This window comes from Haemaphysalis longicornis, unplaced genomic scaffold (genome assembly GCF_048455015.1).
Source record: "Haemaphysalis longicornis isolate Haplotype H1 unplaced genomic scaffold, Haemaphysalis longicornis Haplotype H1 scaffold_1, whole genome shotgun sequence".
NCBI lineage: Eukaryota > Metazoa > Arthropoda > Arachnida > Ixodida > Ixodidae > Haemaphysalis > Haemaphysalis longicornis.
In genome coordinates this window covers 358,308,794-358,330,351 of record NW_027526203.1, presented here as the reverse complement: position 1 = coordinate 358,330,351, position 21,558 = coordinate 358,308,794, and the positions used below count along the sequence as shown (strand labels likewise).

Genomic DNA, 21,558 nt, shown 5'->3' with positions numbered 1-21,558 from the left:
ACTGCGTGAACAATAGTTTTGGTAGAAGTGAATTAACAGGAATCAAAAGTGAATCAAAATAAAGCAAAGTAAATTGGGAAGGAAGATAAAGCAAATTAACTAAGAAGAACCAATCCGAATTAAAACGCTCAGAGCAATCTAACGTGAATTAATAAAAATTACGATGGATAAAATTGAATTAACAGGAACTAGAGTGGATTAAGGGGAATCAAAGTGAAGTACAAAAAGACAGAGAAAATGGAGAGGAATCAATGTGAAATAACAGTAATAAACGTGGAGTAATTTGAGTCAAGGTAAAATATAGCGGGTCTTTCAATGAAGTATGCTATCTCGGAGGGAATTAAGATTCTTCAAACTGAATTAAAAGAACCCCAGAGTGGGATAGGATGGATCCAAGTCATTAAGGGTGGAAAACAAAACAATTTATGGGCAATCAATGTCTTCATGTGAATAACGATAAAGGAGAGTAAAGTAAGCCACATTGTTTAAATTAAATTATATCATGAAATTAAAATATTCAATTGAATTATGAAAGTAAATTAAATCATATGAGTGTGTTTGTTGACCTCAAAGCGTGGCCACTTGAACGATAGAAGCAGCTGAAGGAAATGCAGCCGTCGTCGTCGCCGCTCAGCTACCAACACTGTCGCATATATTTACAGCGCGCTACGCGTGATGACACGTAGCAGGTTGCCCGAACTATGACACGGTAGAGTTTTTTTTTTTTTTTTTGTCATACAAAGTCGCAGCAGATGCAGCAGCGGCGCGCGCTCAGCAACGCCCGCTGTCCGTGCGTTTCGCGGCCGGTGCGCCAAGAGCGATCCTGGCGGCGCAAACATACTCTAGCAGCGGCGGCCGAAAATGCGAAGGCAAGCTGGTCGTGTCACGGTGGCCACACAGCAGCAGAAACAAGCTTTCTAGAACCGTGTGACACCTATAGGCATCGTCCGTGTAGCCCGCGGCTCGCCGCTCGACGGTTATAAACAAGTTGATTGCCGCCTGTACATCTAAGGCAAAATTAAGTCCCGGCATAAGCGGCAGTACCCGCGCTATTTTGGTCGGGAATTCACGCTGCGTTGCTTTTTACGATAGCAAGGGGGAAAAAATAGCGCGTCAAAAATGACTTGAAGTGTTCCAGCTCGTGCGAGATAAAAGCAACCATAAAAGGAACAAGGCCCCCGTTCGTGCTGCTCCAGGCCGATGAAACAAAATATAAATAAAAGGATGTGGGCTGTACCAACAGATGGCGCGCGTGCAGTGTGAAGTCGGGGAAATTGAATTGCACTGAACAGACCTTCATTCAATTCATCACGAGAGGAGTGAGGGGGGAGGGGAAGAACCTGAAGGGTAGTAGTGGAGAGCGGAGAAGGAGTTGCGTGTTGCGGACGGCTGTCGTCTTTCGACCACTTTTGCAGTGAAGCAAAGAGATCCGCGGCCAATTTCGTCGTCTGAATCCCGGTACTTTATGAAGCAAATATTCGTCCCGCTGTCACGGTTCAACTTGTTATATAACTGCCTCTATCTTTTCTCTAAATCTTCGTGGCCTTTGAACACCACGGCTGGAAGTTTATTCTCACTCTCTCGGGCTAAAACCGTATCGCTTGTGGTGGGTCTATGAAAGAACTGTGGACACTCTCGGTACTTGCACCCCTTCCATTGTATTGTTTGCTTGCCCGCCGCGTATATCGCATGCCTGTATTAAAGAATAAAGAAAGCACGAACAAAGCCGCGTTTCACTTTCTCACTCGTCAATAATCCATTGAGAACGCGGCTGAAAAACACGCAACCTTCCAGCCCCTGGAAAGGCTTTCAGGTTTTCGGTTCCAAACTTACCGTTCGATTCGGAGGAACACCAAAACGAGACAGTGTTTGAAAAAAATAACGAAGGAAACTGGAGCCGCGCAAAGTGGTTTTCCCGCGTTTCATTCACTCGCAGTCGTGAAGCTATACAAGCGCAGGCGTTTTTGGTTTATTTTGTCTTATTTTACTACTCGGCTCTCGCTGCCGTTGACACAGTCAGACACACCTGACAGAAGTCTTTCATGTTTTCCAACAGAGAAAGCAAGATAGATATTAGTGCTGTGAGCTCCAACAGCTGCACAGCCCCTAAGGCTATCGCAGGAAATAAAAAAAAGACTATAAAAGTAAGAGAAAATCTGCGTTGCACCTCTTAGTCAACCCCCCCCCCTTCCCCCTTTCTTTGGTTATATTTAAACCGAAAGACCGAACAGCATTTATACAGGCCTTTCACTTTTCCTGGTGCTTTTTTATTTTCTCGCAAATGACGGCGCGCTTAATCTATAAGCAAATAGGCAATGCGCTCAACGTTTCGCCCAAATTACTTGTCAATGTGCGTATGGAATTTCTTCTTCTTTTTCTTCAAGCATACACACTGTGTTCCCATTTTTTAATCTGCCCAGAACGCGCAGGAATGGCTGATAAAGCAAAGGCGTGTCGTTTCAGACCGCCCTGAGCGAGCGGGAGTGTGTGGTTGTTCCTCGGGAAAGGTTAAGACGAGCAGCGACCGTCCCCGTTTTGAGCGCCGTTAGAGCCGCTCTGCAAACAGTCGGGCAGGGAGTGTGTGCTGCATGAGCGTGGCGACCGTCGTTGCGAAACTGATTGGTACATAAGCGGGAACGGTATAGATTAAAGATAGCGACGTGAACGTACGTTGCAAAAACACTGTTCACGGACAGCTGCGTTTAGATTTCTGCCTTGCAAGAGAGGCCACTCGCGAGCCTTCCCACAATGAGAAGATCGGCAGTTTTAATTTAAACGCGGCAAGTAGAGTGGAAAGATGCAAACACGATTCCAGGGCATATACCGTTCGAGTAATTACGGTATGACTAGACTGGCAAGGACGAAATGGAGGGACACCTTCTTTAGCTATGAGCATGAGGTTTGTGCGGTAGCAATCGCTCATTTTCTATTTCAAACATTAATATTTTTGGTGTTTTACGTGCCTAATCCATATTTAGGCTATGTATGATACGCGCCGCGGTGGAGGGCTTCGTAATAATTTCGTGCACCTGGTGATCTTTAACGTGCACTGAAACCTCGACATACGGGCGTTTTCGTTTCCGCCCTAGTTCAGAAAACCGGCTGCCGCGGCCGGAATCGAACCCGCGTCCTTCATATCAGCATCACAATGCCTCAGTCAAATGAGCCACCACGGAGGGCGACATTTTATGTCAACACCCCCGGTTTTCATTCCTGTGTAGCCGATTTACACGGCGCCGCTGCGGCGCTCCTTTCGCTATGTATTTTACGCCTAAGCACGCGCCCATCAACTTTGCCGGGTTATGCGTGCACTGCTTGGGGTGGAAGAAGGAGGGCGTGCATGCACAGCAGGTCTTCATGTCGTTACCGATGACAAGCGCATTGTGCTGGCGGGAAATTTAAACGTGGAAGTCTCGCGGCTCAATGAGACCTGTCAGCTGTACTCAATGGTCGAGAGGTTTGGGTTTGGGTTGATGTGTTACACATACAGTGAGATGCTTACTACGCGGGACGGAAACGGATAGCCAAATGTTTGTCCACTAGAATAAAGCTCAAGTCCTTCCAGGTTTTCACTCCCTAAAGACAGGCGCGTGTCGTTCAGTCGGAGGAAGAACAGCGGGAATCGGAGGAGCGTCTGCCGGAACAGAAGCGTGAACGGGTGCGAAAACAGCAGAAAGCCGCTGCCACCGCCGTTTCCGCCTCACATTCCAGCTCGCCGAGTAGCTGGGAATCTCTCCCGGATGAACAACACCGTCGACGTGAGCCAATATGTCTTGTTCAGCTTGAAGGGTTTTCAGAGCAACAATTTTGGCGGTGACGTTCACTTCTAAGCACACGCACATAACTGGTTGCCGGTTTATCAGAAGTTAGGAGTGGAGCGAGGGGCGGGGGGCGTGTACGCGCAGATATAGGTTACATGCCCTCACCGATGACATGTCTGTTGCGCTGGCGGGAGGTTCAAACATGTACGTCCACCGCGCCGATGCGAAATTTCTGTGGTCCTCAGTGGTCCAGCGATTGGGTTGGTGTATTACGCAGACACTGAGATACCTACTACGCGGGAGGGAAACAGACAGCTCCATGTTTGTCCACTAGGATAAATTTCGACTCCTTCAAAGTTGCATTACATCGCATCGCATCGCAAATTACAAACAAACGTGTTTTGTTTCGTGCATTTCATGTACTGCGTCCAGCTTCGCAGCTCATCTTTCTTCACAGAGTGGAAGGGCACTAATTTTTTTTTAATTTGTACCGCAACGATGGCTCGGCTCTGTGCTGAGCACGAGGACGCGGGGGCGGTCCCTACCGGGGTGGCCGTTTTTCTGAACGAGGGGGAAAACGAAAACGCCAGTATGTCGAAATTTCAGTGCACGTTAAAGATCGCCAGCGATCCCGCCCGTGGTGGCTGCTCTTCGGATGGAGGCGAAAGGCGAAAACGACTGTGTATGGAGATTTTGGCGCACGTGAATGATCTCCAGGTGATCGAAATTAATCTGGAGCCCTCCACTACGGCGTGCCTCATAGCCCAAGTGTAGCTTCGGTTTGTGAAACCCCGCAATCAATCAATTGCTGGTGCTTGCATTTCGGACATACACACGAGCGTTTTTGTGTTTCGGTTCCGCAAAAGCAAAATGTATTGCTGTTCTACCACAGTGGTTATGGACACATCTCTGAAGCTATAGGTAATAAACGTAATAAAACTTGCACTCGCTGCTGAGTTACTTCTGTACTTGAGTTTGCGAATGCCGATAAAATGATTTTTGGAATTCTTTTTAGCAGCAGCCTTTAATGAACGGGTGTTCATATATGCTAGTAAATACAAGTTTATTCGAGAGCCTATTTTCGTGCGTCCACGGTGAAGGGAACGCAAAAAGTTAATTAGCTTCTCTGTGCCATCACTTTCCTGTTTATCCTGTCACAGTGAAACAGTTGACACGCAGCACCTAACACCAAGAAAACAAAAAAAAAAAATCCGTACAAAGAACACGACCACTGTATATTGTCGTTCCTTACAGGTCTCAAGACATATGAAAGGGCTCTCATACAACGTACCCCGAGCTCATGCGATTTAGTGAACCTCGGGGGTGCCCCGCGTGCCCTGTGGGTCATTCAGGTTTAGTATCATTTCAAAAATGGTAATTTTGGTAGGTGGCCGCACGTGCGGCAGTGAATACCGCAGTTGAAACTTGCTGCTTTATGCTCATCATGCCATGCTCATCATGCCGATTAAGACAGCCGTTGATTAAGCCTCGCTAAAGGCACAAATCCTACCTATTTCTGGTTAGGACTGTCTCCGCGAAAGAACTGAAGAAGAGGAATAAGAACGGATTCCTGACCACGAAGACAAGCTATCCTTGGGGCTGTGGACACCTGTTCAGCGCGGTAGCCATATTCTGTCCACTTTGCGCAACGACTTTGCAACGCGTTGAGGTATGCGAAGTCTGCTGGAGGGCTGGTATCCTCATTAGCATTTCACCGGTTCGGTTAGGAAAAGAAAATAAAAAAAGATCGCCACAAACTTATGAACCCGTCAAGGGCGTTTGCGTTCTTTCTAAACCTGGTCGTGGTTTTCCCGAAAGCTAAGCTAAAAGCCTCTCGTAGCACAGGGCTCTTGGCGGGGACAACCGCAAATTGGAGCACCATTACATACGGACTGCAAAGGCACCGCATCGTTCATATCTGCTTGATCGGCCGCGATTGAGCTATGCGGTTCGCTCTATATATCCTTGCCGTGAAACAAAGCACTGCCGGGATTACGTTCCCAGGCGAAGAATGCGCCGTGCAGGATACCTTGAGGGCTCATAAAAAATGACTCGTATATCAGTTACCGGTTCGCTCGCACCATCCGCGGCTTCGTAGCCCGTTGGGCGACTGGACACGACGCTGTTGAATCGGTCCATGATATACGATTCAGCAATGACGATACGGGGCTCTATAGCAGGAACGCGCGATAAAAGTGGGCCCTGAAGCCCCACGCTTCCAACGGGGCGACGGGTTTGCACGAAGCCGGCCACATACCGTTCTTGCTGCGCCGTCGGGGCCAGGCGCCTTACACCACCGCTTATGTGCGGCCGTCTACGATAGCCGCCGGTTTAGCGATATAGAGCGTACGCGCGAGTCCTTCTCGTAGACTTATCACGGCCTCTCGATGGAAGGCGTGGTTATGTATATAGACGGGCGGCGTGGTTAAACCGTGAAATTATTGATGACTACTCCTGCAGTGAGTTTCCGTTTGGTAACCGCAATTAAATCCTGGAGACACAAAGTCATTAAGAATGTTTCGTATCTTTAGGTCACTAAGAACGCAGAAAAGAAGAATCTACCTGGACTCACATACGAAGCTTGGCAGTGCGGACTGTTCGGCGAGTTAGCACTGCAACTTCGGAATCATGGCACCGCTATTAGACGCATACGTTGGAGGAGAGACAACACATTGCCTTAAGGGGAAACAAAATGGTAGGCTGAACCTCTCATACGGTGGCGGACTACCCAGTGATGCTGTTTTGGTTCCACTGGGTTGAAAACATTCACACACACACAAAAAATCCCAATCCACCGGAGCCATAGAGTAAGAAACTCTATGACCGAAGCGCAGTGGGCGCGAAACTACTGCGTCTTGCCGGCGGGCGGTGACCACGTGATTAGCGGAAGGAGCGGCTGTACCGCTTTTGGCGTCACGCTCTCTCCCACGCATTTCCGCAGCTACTACGCCGCGCTCGGCCCCTCCTAATCTCCGCGGTACTTTATAACCCGGCGCAGCGCGCGCGCCGGCAAGCGCGGTGAAAATCGGGGACGTCAGGTTCGTCATGTGACGTTGTAACAAAAGCCGACCCTTCAATACGTTAACGCTTCCGACGTAGCGCACTGTACCGCAGTGCTTTGATGCATGCGGATATTCCGTTTCCTGCATGACACGAAACAGCGAGCTAGCCGTAGCCGCAGGTACAGTGTTGGGGCGCGGACGCAGTGAGTTCTGGGTGATGAGAATGGCGTCACCAGCGCCAAAGGCAGTATGCCGAATCTGTGCCGCCGGGACGCGCCGCCGCATGTCGGCAACGTCTAGGTGCCGCACTATAGAGTGCTGCACTGTCGCCGACGTAAGTTCACCGTGAAGCGCGCGTGCACGTCGGCTTTACGTCGGATGATAAAGGCCCTTTCAAGGCAGCGCCGAGCTCCGACGCCACACTCTCTGCACCATGTCCCCCGCCTCAGCTGCTGGGCGCCACCACCTCACCCCCTCTCCGCGGCTCCCTAAGGCGTTGTGCTGCTGAGCACAGGGGCACGTGTTCGATTCCCGGCCGCGGCGGCTGCTTTTATGATGAAGAGATAAGCAAAAAAACGCCTGTGTGTTCAATATTTCGGAGCACGTCAAAGATCCCCAGGTGGTCGAAATTAATCCGGAGCCCTCCACTACGGCGCGTCACATCACCTGCGTTGCGTCGGCGCGTTAAATCTCATAATTAATCAATCAATCTCCGCGGCTCTAGCGGACTTCCGACTCCACACTCTCTCAACAGTCCCCCGTTTTTCGGTTGCTGCCGCATCGGTGCACTCTCTCCCTCCCAGGACTGCTGTTCGCAGACATTGCCTGGCTCGGGTGCCACCCCTGCGAGCGCATGCAGAGAATGTGTAGAGGAGCTAGAGGTGAACAGCTTCCCTGTTTCAAAATTTTAGCAAGTTTGCAAACAAAAAGGGCGATTCACTGTCTCCTTCCACATCCTGGCGCTGCTGATTTTTGGATGTTCTGAAATACGGGACTGCGGGTAGTGAAATCACAGGTTGTACGTTCATCCCGTCCGCATATTGCAGCAGTTTTTTAATTGCTTGCGCATGTGCGAAACGTCGTTTTGAGGGCATTCTCGCGTAAATCGTTTGCCTTTACCTGGTGCTGCTCGACACTCTTGCATCAGCCTCTTCCATCCTACGGGATCCGAGACTGAGGCGTTCGCTTTCGGGTCTCACGGCTAAAGCTCCCGTCATCCGACCAGAGTCCCTACGCCTATCATGACCGCGTGTTCGGTTATCCTAAGTTTCAGTAAGATTGGTAAACGTAAACGAGCTCGTGAAGGGGGTGATAAACTGCTGTGACACGCTCATGCACGCACTCCTAAACGCAGGCACACAGGCACGCGCGCACACACGCACACGCACACGCACACGCACAAGCACACACACACACGCACACACACGCACACACACACACGCACACGCACACACACACACACGCACACACACACACACACGCACACGCACACGCACACACACACGCGCACACGCACACACACACACACAGGCATACACACACACGCACACACACACACACACGCACACACACACACGCACACGCACACGCACACGCACACGCACACACGCACACGCACACGCACACACACACACACACACGCACACACACACACACACACACACACACACACACACACACACACACACACACACACACACACACACACACACACACACACACACACACACACACACACACACACACACACACACACACACAGGCACACACGCGTGCACGCGCACACACACATTTATGGCCGGGCAGCTGAATCGAGAGACAAGCAGGCAGACAGACAATGTTCGTGTTTGAGCAGCCTACGAACGACTTTCGGTTTTAAAATGTGTAGCTAGGGAGAGTACATCCAAATACAAAGTGTTCAAAGAACAATTAAATGACGACATACTAAAAATAATATGATTTGACGCTTTCTTAACGAATTGAGGAACGCATTTACGTACGCATCGAGCTTAAATATAAGCACCAGCCTTCTTGCTCCCTACGTTAGTCGCAGGGAGCCACGACATTACGCACCTTCTTACCGACGCCATTTCCCATAGTAAATGTATTCAAGAGCTGAAACAACAATTTTCGTTGCGCAAAGAGCGATCCAGATGACATCAGTTGCATTCGAATCGGTTTATTGCGTAACCTCCACAGGTATAGGTACAAGGGAGATAACCGGAGGAGGTCTTCTTATTTTTCTCTGCTGATTGACACAGCGGGCTTCGATTATCAGTCATGAACTCCTCAATGTTCATTAAGATTCCAGTACAGCTACTTTCTTAATTTGTATGCAAGTGCTTCGCAGGGAACCCCCTATACCAGCCTAGTAAATATAAGAGGCCAATTGCGTTTAGAAAACGACCGAAGCGTATTAAACGGAGTTCGCCATAATGCAACACACGCGCGCGCAGATGGCAACCGAAATCAATGTTGGAAAATAGTTAAATGGTTCACATATTCAAAAAGGTACCTGTATTTTGTCGTTTCACTTACATTCTCTCTCCCTTGACGTTAGGCGACCAGGCCCCCTGGTTTAGACGCATGTAAGTACGTCTGCAATAGCACTTCGGCGGTTTCCCTCTCTACGCGCTTTTTTTGTTCACTGGCAAAAGGACGGCACTCAAGTGTCACCCTGAAGTATAGGGCCGTTCGCGAGAGATAAAACTTTGCATGTGCCATGCACCGCTCGCGCCATACAACTTAAGGTTCCGCTCGCCTGCTAGAACTTGCCTCCCGCGTATGCACAGGAAAATGGTTGGCTCGGCATTCAAGCATCGCTTGGCTTTATCTCTAATCTTGCGGCAGTCGTTCGCTATTTTGCGCGAACTGCTGGGGCTAGCGGTTATTCTGCCAAGACATCCTTCATGTAGGGATGCTTCAGCTCTTGCATCCAGTGTGGCATGGAGCATGCAGCCATCGACTTGGATAGACCAACCAATCTATGTCGCCACTGTGCCCGCCGTTCGAAGGGCGTAAAGACCTGAAGTTGTGATTGTGCGCGATTTAGTACAGAAAAAGCGTCTCTCGCAGCACCTCTGGGCCGGCCGCTATACGTAGGATTAAAATTGAAGGACACATTAGGCCCTCTCGCGCTACAAAAGCCTTATTGGTGTACCTAAAGGCCCGAGTCTTGGTGATCAAGACTCGGGCCTTCACCTTGTACATATAGCTAAAAGCGTATGTGTTCCTCTTCATCAGTATAATCATCATTGGCACCGAATTCCTCTGGAGTAGCAAGCCAGGCAGCTAAGCTCGGCTAAAATCGTCAGCTTCTTTAAAGATAGTTCTCTCTCCCTCACTTACATTTAGAAATTTAGCATCATCATAGCTCTCAAATGCATAACTAGTACCGAGAATATTCTTCTCGAGGTATATACAAGGGTATAAAGTGTCTCTAAAGGATACTACCACGGAAGGACACGGCACAAAAATAGAATTATATATATATATATATACATACAGTAAAAGAGAAGACTAAAGGGTAACGAACGAACATGTATTAACGTTCCGGCTTGGGGCAAGCCTTCGGCAGAATGGGCAAGCCTTCTGACGAAGGCTTGCCCCAAGCCAAAACGTTAATACATGTTCGTTCGTTACCCTTTAGTCTTCTCTTTTACTGTACATTTTTACCGGCCCCATTGTACTTTTTCATACGCTATATATATATAAATATATATATATATATATATATATATATATATATATATATATATATATATATATATATATATATATATATATATATATATATATATATATATATATATAGTAAGGAAATGAGGGGCTGGTTGAGGAAATACAGAAAGATAGGGCAGCAGTCTACAACGCCAAAGGAGGCATAGGGGTGTGGTTAGGCTCTTTTCTTTTTCACTACGGTTAATGAAGTAAACATTTTTTTAATATACAGAAGAAAGAAAGAAAGAAAAATACGCGCCCAGAGTGGGGACCGAACCCACGCCTTTCGATTACATGTCGAATGCCTTACCGATTCGGCTATTTGGGCGCGTGTTTTTCTGTCTTTCTTTCTTCTGTATATTAAAAAAAGTTTACTTCATTAACCGTAGTGAAAAAGAAAAGAGCCTAACCACACCCCTATGCCTCCTTTGGCGTTGTAGACTGCTGCCCTATCTTGCTGTATTTCCTCAACGAGCCCCTCATTTCCTTACTATATTATTCTGCGAAAGCCTAGCGAGGGTCTCGGTTCTGGCAGCCTTGATGCCTAGGTAGCATAAGAGGGCTTCCCGCCAGTTACCCGCTCATGACAGGCTGTAGACGCTCGAGTCACGCCTCGGGGGTTGAAAAGAAGGTCCCCTTCTCCCCGTGTAGTCAGAGTGGCGCTGGCTACCACCCTCAAGCGTCAGATACACTTCTAGTAAATATAAATAGCCTAGAAAGTGAAGGAGAACACAGTCGCCCAGATAGCCGAATTGGTAAGGCATTCGACATGTAATCGAAAGGCGTGGGTTCGGTCCCCACTCTGGACGCGTGTTTTTCTGTCTTTTTTTCTTCTGTATATTAAAAAAAAGTTTACTTCATTAACCGTAGTGAAAAAGAAAAGAGCCTAACCACACCCCTATGCCTCCTTTGGCGTTGTAGACTGCTGCCCTATCTTTCTGTATATATATATATATATATATATATATATATATATATATATTCTGTGTTACGTTTTCTTAATTTTAATAATTTTAAACTCTTAAATTTAAAGTGCAACTTTAAGGAAGGGATTTCACTCGCCGAAGCTACACGAGGACTATGGGGCTACGAGCAACGCCTTAGTGGGGGTCTCCTGATTAATTTTGATCACCTGGGGTTCGCTGACGTGCGCTGACACATTGACGCACGCGCGTTATCGTTTTTCGCCTTAAATAGAAAAACAGCCGCCGCTGCCGGGATCGAACCCTGGTCCTTGTGCTCAGCGCTAGCATCACGGTGACTTAGCCACTCAGTCACTACGGCGGGGTTAGTATGGAACCTCACGAACTGGCACAGCATTCCTTCCGTCTGAATAAGCGCTTCTTCAGGCAATCTATCTTGGTCTCAGCACGTTAATTTTATCTGCACAAAATCTGAAAAAAAAAAAACAGGTTCTCTATGACGAACGCTGTCATGGTCCCTAAAAAGCACTAATTACTAATGCATAAAACGCTGATTTGGCCTGTGCTTGGCTACGCATGTCCCGTATGGAACCCTCACAAGCAGGGCGAAATCGATAAAATAGAGGCCATAAAGAAAAAGGCTATAAGATTTATTTGCAATCGATGTGACCGCTACTTTTCGCTTTGTTCTCTCTTGAACTGAGGACACTCCGCACGCGCCGGCTCGATGACTCAATGAAATGGCTACAAGGTCTTATTCATTCAGCGTATCGAATGTCTGATGATACATACATCACATCTGCTTCACCGTCCATTGCCAGAAGCGATCACCATCTTAACATCAAGCCTTGCCATTGACGAACCAACACATTCAAATTTAGTTTTTTTTTTCTTCAACTGCTGAAAATTGGGACGGATTGCCCGGTGATATACGTTCCCTTCCACTAAAAAAATTCGTTCCTGCCCTTTGTGATTTGTTCTGATTGTGCTTTTTTGTATTGTTATGTTGCTCTGTTTTGTTGCTATTACATTTGTTCTGTTCAATTCTCACCCCTGCCATAGCTCCAATGGGGCGGCAGTTTGTACAAATAAAATAAAAATAAAATCCAATTGAAAGTACCTCCTAGAATCGACAATAAGTAGCAAATAAATTGTAAATAACTCGTTACAGTTCCATGTTATACCTTATGATACCTAGTTCAAGCCAATGAGCAATACCTCCATGGTATAAACAACATGCCTGATTGGTGGCATAAGCACCAAGAATAATTCAATTCAACATAATATGAATACGAAATGAGAGTAATCATAATTATTGTGCAGGTATTCTGCAGGTGTTATTCATTGTACAGACTGTCTATGCCAAGTTACGAAACAAGTGCCTACTGCGTGTGACTACCGTTCAATAATATATGAGGGCAAATCATTGTGTTTGCTATCACCCAGTGACAGACCAATGGTGCGCCTATTTGCACGAGGAAGTTTAATTTATGCGATGTCTTATCTCTTGAACTCAACTGGACCTACACGCCTGATGAGTGCTTCCGTCATGTGCGCGTACTCCCGTTCGACTCCTATCTTCCTCTCCTAAAGTCATGAATCTTACGTCCGAAAACCTGACAGTTGCCGGGCGTTTTATTCTGCTATCTATTTAAATGGGGGAAATGCAAGAAGAGATTTCCATGATTGCGGCCCAGTTCAGGGTATAAATTCTGACATTTTGCGAGGGATGCGCGGGCATGACAAATTCCAGACCGATTCGCCATGTCCCTTTCGCTGCTTTCTACGCGCTGTCCCCTTTAGTTTCTCTATTGTGTAATCTCATCCGACTGTCAACGCGACCTGTACGATCAATTATAGGGCCAACTTGCCCTATGTGAGGTCCGAGCGGGAGCAATGCGAATCCGCGAACGCCTATAAAATTATCTGTCCACGTTCATCGGCCGGCAGCAAAGCTTCTCTAAAACGATACCTTGTCTCAACTGCCCACCCGCTCCATCACTTTGCCCAGCCTTCACTCTCATTCAAAAAAAACCCCTCGGAGCCTGGTGAAACTGCGCCACCGAACGAGGCCCTCTACTGCGTTCTTTTCTTTGCATCCCACGCCATTTCCTGAGCCGAAACTGCTGCGAGAGGGGTCGTGCTTGACTGTCACGCTATCCCGAGCATACGAACTGGCAGCGCAGCAGTCGCGAGACAAATGCAGGAATTCCGGCGCATGACAGGTCGATACTGGAGGCTTGTTTCGAACCAGCTTCGCGCGCGCACGCGGTAGCAGCAAAGCCTGCGAAGCAAATTATTTCTTCTCTCCACGATACCCGGAGATACCGAAGCGAGACAAACGGACAAAAGCCTTGACGAGCAAGAACACCCACACAAACAATGCAAAAAAAAGAGAGAGGAGGCAAAAGGAATAGGCACTCTTGCTAACAGCGTGCGTTCACTGGAATGCTGTACTCCGCGTGCATGCGCGGAGACTTTGCAGCCGGTGCACGTCTCCGTGCGAACTCCCATAAAAAACGATCGTGTGCTGTGCGTATCGCAGGAGCACACAGGCTCTTACACGCCCGACTGTTGCGGATGCGCTCAAGCGTACTTAGCACAGCTTAAAAGCGCAAGCACGTCGCAGTGCATTATCCCAGGGTTCTTCGGGAGAGTACTCCGTCTCGCCGGTCGGTTCTCGTGTTGACTAAATGCTGGCGCAGACTGGGCAATGCGGGGGCTCACTACGTCTCGAGAACTGTTTCAAGATACGCGTTGTGATGAACTATTCTGAAGGGGCTATTTTGGAACGAGACGCTTTAAAAATGGCACACTTGGGCGCCTATATCGCATTCAATAAGATTTAGGCTACAAGCTATCGATTATAAAGGAAACGCAGTAATTTGAGTCCCACGGAACCCTGCTCGAATGTGTTCATTTCAAAGCCTACCGATGGCGTTCTCATTCTCCCCATAATCATTTAAACCAGCATGCATAGTCGTGCCGACGCAAGTGTGCATACAGAGGCCGCCGTATCTAGGCCACAAATAAAACAAGGAAAAATCGTGAATTAGCGTACTAATTACCCCAAATTAATGAAAACTCAGTCCAGTGTCTCTTTATAGGCTTTTTTTCAGGGGCTGCGGCACCCTCTAGTGGCTACTTGCGGTATAAACGCCAGGCTGGTACTGAAACTAGCCAAGAGATGGGCGCCACAGCCCCTCTAGCGAATCACTGCTCCGCACTTGACAGTTTTCACACTGAGCGGAACTGCTTTAATTTTTTGGTGATGCCCGTCTGCTCTCACTCCCCCTTCCGGAATGCGCAGGGTGTTCTTCCTGGTGGAGAAGGAGCGCAATTCGCTGCTGCTTACTGCGAGTCCCTGCTCGGCGCCCATCGAGTGGCACATCTTCCGGAAGCCCCTGGCGCCGTCCGACTACTCCCAGGAGTCCAACGGTGGGTGGCTGCAGAATGCACTGCTCGGCGTTGCCCCAGTCCCTTCCCGCCAAACGTGCTCGTTATTATTTGCGCTAACAATAGAATGGTGGAGTGTTTTCGTAAATTTTGAATGATTATTGGAAACATTACACGAAAAATGACCGAGAGGAACTTTTTGGCCGGAGAAGCTTTCGCTGCTTTCCATCTCCGTAAGGCACGAATTTAAAGTCGAGAGAACGTGCCGAATCTAGCTGCGTAAAAATGCATTGGTGAATCCATGGTACCGGAACGTTGTCATCATCAGCTGGATCTCATTATCGGCTGTTGTTCAGGCACTGCGGGATAAAGGCCTCACTCCTGCAGCGGCTTCCGAATGACACCCCGTATGCCTAAACCGTTATCTGACCCCGGAGGTTCTTATCAAGTTCCACCGCATTGTTTTATGCGTCTCATACCGTCGCTCGCCATAGATTCTACTACTCGTGTAGTGCATTCGTTGTCCACGTTACGCACCATGTGGGCGGCCTATAAGTGCAGATGTGTAAAAACTCATACTTTAGCCACAAACTGCTCAGCGATAGCGAAAAAGAACTTCGGAGGTACATGATCCAGCTGCATATTACCTATATACAGACGCAATTCGTTGTCATCAAAATTCTTTATCATATGCATCTACACATATCCATGCAATTGGCCCTAATATCGTACTGGGATGAACGGGGTCAAAGGATTTTGGACTTCCTTTCAGGCTCTGTATCAGGCTAGCCTTGTGGTATTTTGTATCCCCATTGGTCCCTACGGGTCACTTTTCCTTTCCCAGTTTTTACTCCCCCCGAACAGGTGGACCGAAGAATGCTTCAAAATGAGCAATTTGGTTATCATATACGATTAGGCGTGCGTGCGGTGAGTTCCGCCAGTGCGATGTGTTCTTTCTGTAATAAGGCAATTTTTCCTTTTCGTGGACAATGTTGAATGTTACTTATTCGACCTGCTGCGTTCCGCATGTCTATACGCGTCATGTACAATCCAAGCCCACGACCGTTACGACCATTACGCAGGTTTACAGGGGTTCCCAATCCTCTATATTCCGTTGGCCCCGGAAACGTTAAAATGAGCTCATCGTGAGGCTGCGGTATATCCACTGGCACGTTGAACGCGAAACGCTCCCCTTAAGAGCCGCAAGGGTCGAGTCAATAAACCTAAAGGAGGCGCCGAAGGGGCTCTAATAAACACGTGCATTTGCATAGTTTAACTTCCATTCTCTCTCTCCCCGGCGGGCGGGCGCGCACGGAGGATGCCAGGGTAGGGCGCGTGCTAAGCGTCTGAGCGGTGTGCGTGCGCCAGAGTGAGTGACCGGGTTGACTGGTTTATTAATGAAACGTCCGGCATTCGCCGACACTCTGTGTATACACAAGGCCCAGGGCGCTTCCTCTAAATAGCTTTTGTACGGGTTTCCTCAAGACGTAAGACATAACCCATGAGCGCAATAGCCACGAACACAACCCCGGCTCGGTACCGCCGCTCACCTCAGCACCCAGAAGCTGCCGTTAATTTTTATGCATAAAAAAAAAAACCTTCCGCGCGTCAGGGTGTGGTTCAAACTGTTGTTTAAAATCTGCGGTCACATTAACATGCAGATCACAAATGAAGGTGATGGATTTACTGGAAATGAAATACTGCAACTTCAAGGGTCACCTAATTGGGAAAACATAGGGCCCTGTACCAGTCGATCAGTAGCCACAATGGAAATACACCATTCGCGGGAGGAGCAGAGTTTTAATGACAGGAAGAAATGCGAAAACGGGAAGAACAGGTATCTCCGCTCTAAACATTCTTCCGCGCAACGGTTTACGGTTTCAAAAATTGTGAACAGAGAAACAGTATTGCTGGAGTTTGTGTAGGTGATCGTCTGATAAGTGCATCAAGGTGGACGCAAGGTGGACGCAAAATAAGCGCATACGTATTTGTCTAATTTGTCTAAACACATGTTAAAAAGACGCACCACTTCAGAATCGAGGGATTGACTATTTCGGTAAAGCGATAAACGCCCAGTGAATTTTGTCGCTGTCTGATTGTACTAAAACGAGCCATTGCAATTTATGGACGTAGCTTGCATGTGACGTCACCACACCCCTTGCAGGAGAGCTAATCTCAGTTTCGCAGCGCTTCTCGAGATAACAGCGGCAGATAAGTCGACAGCCTTCCACCGTGCAACCAGTGCTCCAAGATGGCCGCTACAGTGATGTCAGTGCAAGCCATGTATAGGGCGCGTGGATCGTATGAGCTCTTTCCAAGCAGAGGCATTAAATGAGTTTTCGTTAAATGTATTTGCTATACCTTTTCCTGGGACTGTGATGCCATCATTGGTTAGTTCAGCGCATGCTGCGGGTTCCGGCCGTCGACCGAGCACTACCTGTGTTCCAGTTTTGCAGAAAGTGTCACTGCTTTTCAAAATTTGAGCGTTAAATAGGTTATAACGGTAATTCTTTTTTGCTTGTCCGAGGAGACTGGTTACTTTGTTACAAAACACCTTGAAATCATGCCCTATGGTGACATCTCTGGTTCACAAGAAATGTCTGTAGAGGGCGTCTTTCTGTTATATTTGTTTTAGTGTCTGTGCTGTAATTCATTGTCAGTGCGGCTCTCCTTTAGTGCAGCTGTTTTAGAGAGAAGTATTTTTTGTGGGAATCGTTGAAAACAAAGAAAAAAATGAAGGAATCTCACACTAACGCGTAAGACTTGAAGGTAGTGAAGCTGCACGCAACCTTCACGACCATCACATTGGTTTAAGTCCACGATTACAGCCGCTTTACTTCTTCTTCGGTGCCGCAACGACCTTTACGCCATCATTGTTGCTATAAGTGTGAGCTTCCTTCATTTTTTTGGAAGTGATAACCATTGGGCATCACATTGGAGGGGGTACGCTATGACGCGTCATTCTCTTTCCGAGCAAATGTTGCCACGTTTACGGTGTACGCTGCTGTTTTTTTTTTTTTAAATCTTGGCCAATATCCCTAAGGGGGTGTACCTGGCTTCACAAACGTGGGTCGGGGACGCCGGGAGTGCGTCCCGAGGAACGCACTCACGAGCGCTCGGCATTTTCTTGGTTCTTTTAGCTGCCTGGCGGTCACCGCGAGGCACGCGCTCACGTGCGTGAGCTGGGCATTTTCTTTGTACTTTTAACTACGAATAGCAAAAATTATAATTTGCTATGCAGCTTCGCTGTTAAAAATATGGGGACGTTGGCGTCACATTGTTTATATACCAGATAACAAAATTAAGGAAATACTTTTATAGAACAGCTCTGTATTGGGGTTTATGCCCTGAAATTTTGTAGAAGGGATTGATAATGGTGGTTGTAGTGCTACGCTCTTGTGTCACACACGTCTCACATACGAAAGATGCGTAGGTGAACACCGATATTTATGGCGATGACACCAGATGCTAGTTCTGAGGGTTAGTGTTCGTGGTAAATACAACTATTAGCGCTACAGGGGGACTGCATTTCGTTTTTACTGCAACACGATATCCGGGCAAACCTCGTCTCTCCTAGTTGAACGAGGACACTCATCGACGTTGTTCAGTGGTTGGTTTCGAGATGATGACGTCGAGCTCTTTCAAGGGTTTGGGCGCAAAATTTTATGTAAGTAAAAGGCAAACCTTTTCTAACATTTTTTGTACGCTCGAATACTGGCGAAGGTGTGTTACCCTCTCTCGGCGACAGTAGCAAATTTACTAGCGATTTGCATTCGGTAGAAAGAGCGCCATCTGCTTTCTTCAGTGCGGTGTCATCTTTTTCTGTATTTTGGCTTGGTGCTGAGCCATTGCATGGAACTGTTGGCTAAAGAAGCCGACTGACGGCTTGAGGTCCTCGCATTCTCTCTGGAGTTCCTTTTCGAGTGCCGATCGCATATCGCCCATGTCTTGCCTGAGTGCTTTCAGCAGCTGAACCACTTCAGTCGGCATTTTCAGAGACGACATGCACATTTCCAAAATGGCAGCAGAAACCATAGAAAAGTTCAGGGAAAGCGTTAGCAAAAACCGAGTGCTTCAACCTGCGTGAGAAGGGCCTACAATTTCAAACCATGTGCTAGTGGCGGCTGCTGCCACCAAGTTAAATCTGGGCGATTTATGGCAAGGTTGTTGCAGTCTACGCACACGTTGGGCGGTCAGTGAGCGCAGTAGAAGTGAAGAGGTCACAGCGTTGGCAACGCCAGCAGTCGATACGGTGCTCCGCACATGGCGAAGCGATTAACGAGCTCCCGACGTCACCCGGCACGGCACGCCAGCAACCAGGGCGGAGGGTAACTTTGTAGCAGCAATGACGCCCCAGCGAGGAGATTGCGGCAGGATACCAGACAGCACGTGCACCGACCTGTGTGAGAAATACAATTTCATATCATGGACCAGCTGCGGCTACTCCTGCAAAGTCACGGTCGTTTTTAAGAACGATAGTTTTTCTAGGGATATCTAAACGGTAAAATTTTGGTCGTCTGTCCGTACGTCACTCGATTGAGTCGCCGGGCCAAATGTATATATAAGCAAATCCGTTCCTACCCAAACTGGGGGCGCGCAGGATACATATCAATATCTAAACGGTAAAATTTTGGTCGTCTGTCCGTATGTCACTCGATTGAGTCGCCGGGCCAAATGTATATATAAGCAAATCCGTTCCTACCCAAACTGGGGGCGCGCAGGATACATATCAATGTGTGCTAGCAAAAAGAAAACATTTGTCATATTTGACGTAGAACATCAGTACATTACTAATGGTAGGAGTGGTCTTTTAAGTAAATTTATAGTGGAAGTCGTGTCAATGAAAACGCGATAAATCACGCTGTCGAAGACAGGCAGATAAGACACAGACGTCTTCTGGAGCTGTTCCGAGAACGATGAAAAGAAAAAGTCCCAAAGATGGCACGCGATCACTACGAACGCGGGACAATTCAATCGAATTGAGGTAACTTCAATTGCATCAGTTAAGGTGGGGAGGTAGAGGGGAGGGGAGCCGCGAGAGATGGGTAAAGGAGAGGGCGTGTTACGAGGGGGGGGCGGGGGAAGCAGAAGACTATAATCTTTTGACGACGTTTGCAGCTAAGTGAGCAGCTACGCAACCAATTTTTAAAATTCGGTCAGAATTAATTCTTGGACTACTGCACCCACTTTGCGGTGTGTGCGTCCCTGCCTCGCGTGTTACGCTAAACCGCCTGTGTGTAAAGCCTACGCGAACCCATACCCCCCTTTCGTCCAAGCTTAAGTTACGCCCTCCTCTTCACAAAAAAGGTGGAAAAAAGAGGGGTGGTGGAATAGAGTGGGGAGAGGAGAGAGCGGCGAGCAAATGAATGGAAAAGGAAGGGAGTGGAGGGGTGGGGTTGCGATGTGAATTCAGTTCGACAACACAAATCTCTCGCACAACCGGAATCCACTGCTATCGCAGAGCCCACCGCATCAGTAGAAATGCATTGCGTCCATGCCACCCTGTGATAAGTGCGCACAGGAACTCTCATGTGGTCCCCGCACGGGGCACCTTGAGTAATCTTGGTGACGGTGAGTGGCGACACCGCGTACCCCGAGCCCCCCATACTTAAGCTGTTACCTACCGTGGCGAGAAGTTGAAAGGTGAAGGGTTAGAAGCCGTGAACGGTGGCCGTCGGAGCCCTGGTCAAGCTCCGGCCGATGGGCTCCCTGTCTGTCTATCAGGCTGGGAGCTCCGGGACCTCTTTGACCATCAGGGTAACGTCAAAGAAGAAAGTACCCCAGTTCCCTGCTTTATACTATGCCGCATGGTACTTTCGAAATCCTCTCTTCCAAATGATCGGGCCCCAAATAGGGCCCGCACCGATGTAATTTTCAAACCTCTGCCCAACATGAAATTTAACACCCCGGACAACTTTCCTCGCTTCTTAGTGATACAATCTAAGAACAAGGAATCTCCAGTTACCTGCAAGTCGGTCTTCTTAATTGCCAAGTTCATTGAGAGTGTAGTTGGCGCGAACTACAAGGCAAAGAAGCTGACATCGGGGGACGTGCTTGTAGAACTATCTACTAAAAAACAATCTGATAGTCTCTTGAACCAGACCGACCTACTTGGCCTTGAAGTAGCTGTAACGCCACACCGGAGCCTTAACAGCTCACAGGGCGTCATATCTGAGATGGACCTGCTCAATGAAAGTGAGTCTGACCTCCTCGAGGGCATGCGTGACCAGGGCGTTACTGCGGTAAGAAGAATAATGATCAGACGCGATGGCAAAGAAGTAAAAACGAAACATGTGATCCTAACTTTTGACCGAAGTGTCCTACCGGAGTCTGTCACTGCAGGCTTCCTTCATTGCAACGTACGACCTTACATACCCAACCCACGCCGCTGCTTCAAGTGCCAGCGGTATGGGCACAGTACTACCACCTGCCGCGGAAAACTGACATGTGCCAAGTGCGCAGGACATCATGACCCTTCAGAGAACTGTGCTTCTAACGTATTGAAATGTGCCAACTGTGAACAACCCCACGCTGCATACTCTCGGTCATGTGCTAAATTCAAAGCCGAGAAAGAAATCATAAACATGAAGGTCACCCAGAACATTACCTATCAAGAAGCACGACAGAAACACTCAATGTTTTCGCAAAGGTATGCCGATGCAGCTCGCCGGGGGGCGGAGCGGCGTCTAGTCACGGCGGCCACCCAGTACTGCGAAGCAGACTTGGTGCCGTCCCAGCCCCCCCAGGTGCTGCCCA

General features: G+C 48.2%; 1 protein-coding gene across 4 annotated transcripts in view; it reads left to right on the top strand.

The window, feature by feature from the left end:
* LOC144154980 (protein NDNF-like) overlaps positions 1-21,558 on the top strand; it is a 234,445-nt gene that overhangs the window by 176,227 nt on the left and 36,660 nt on the right. For all 4 annotated transcript variants that reach the window (XM_077686143.1, XM_077686142.1, XM_077686141.1 and 1 more), the window contains exon 4: positions 14,717-14,844. In XM_077686143.1, the coding sequence (XP_077542269.1) occupies positions 14,717-14,844 (128 nt within the window). The remainder of the gene's footprint in view (positions 1-14,716; positions 14,845-21,558) is intronic.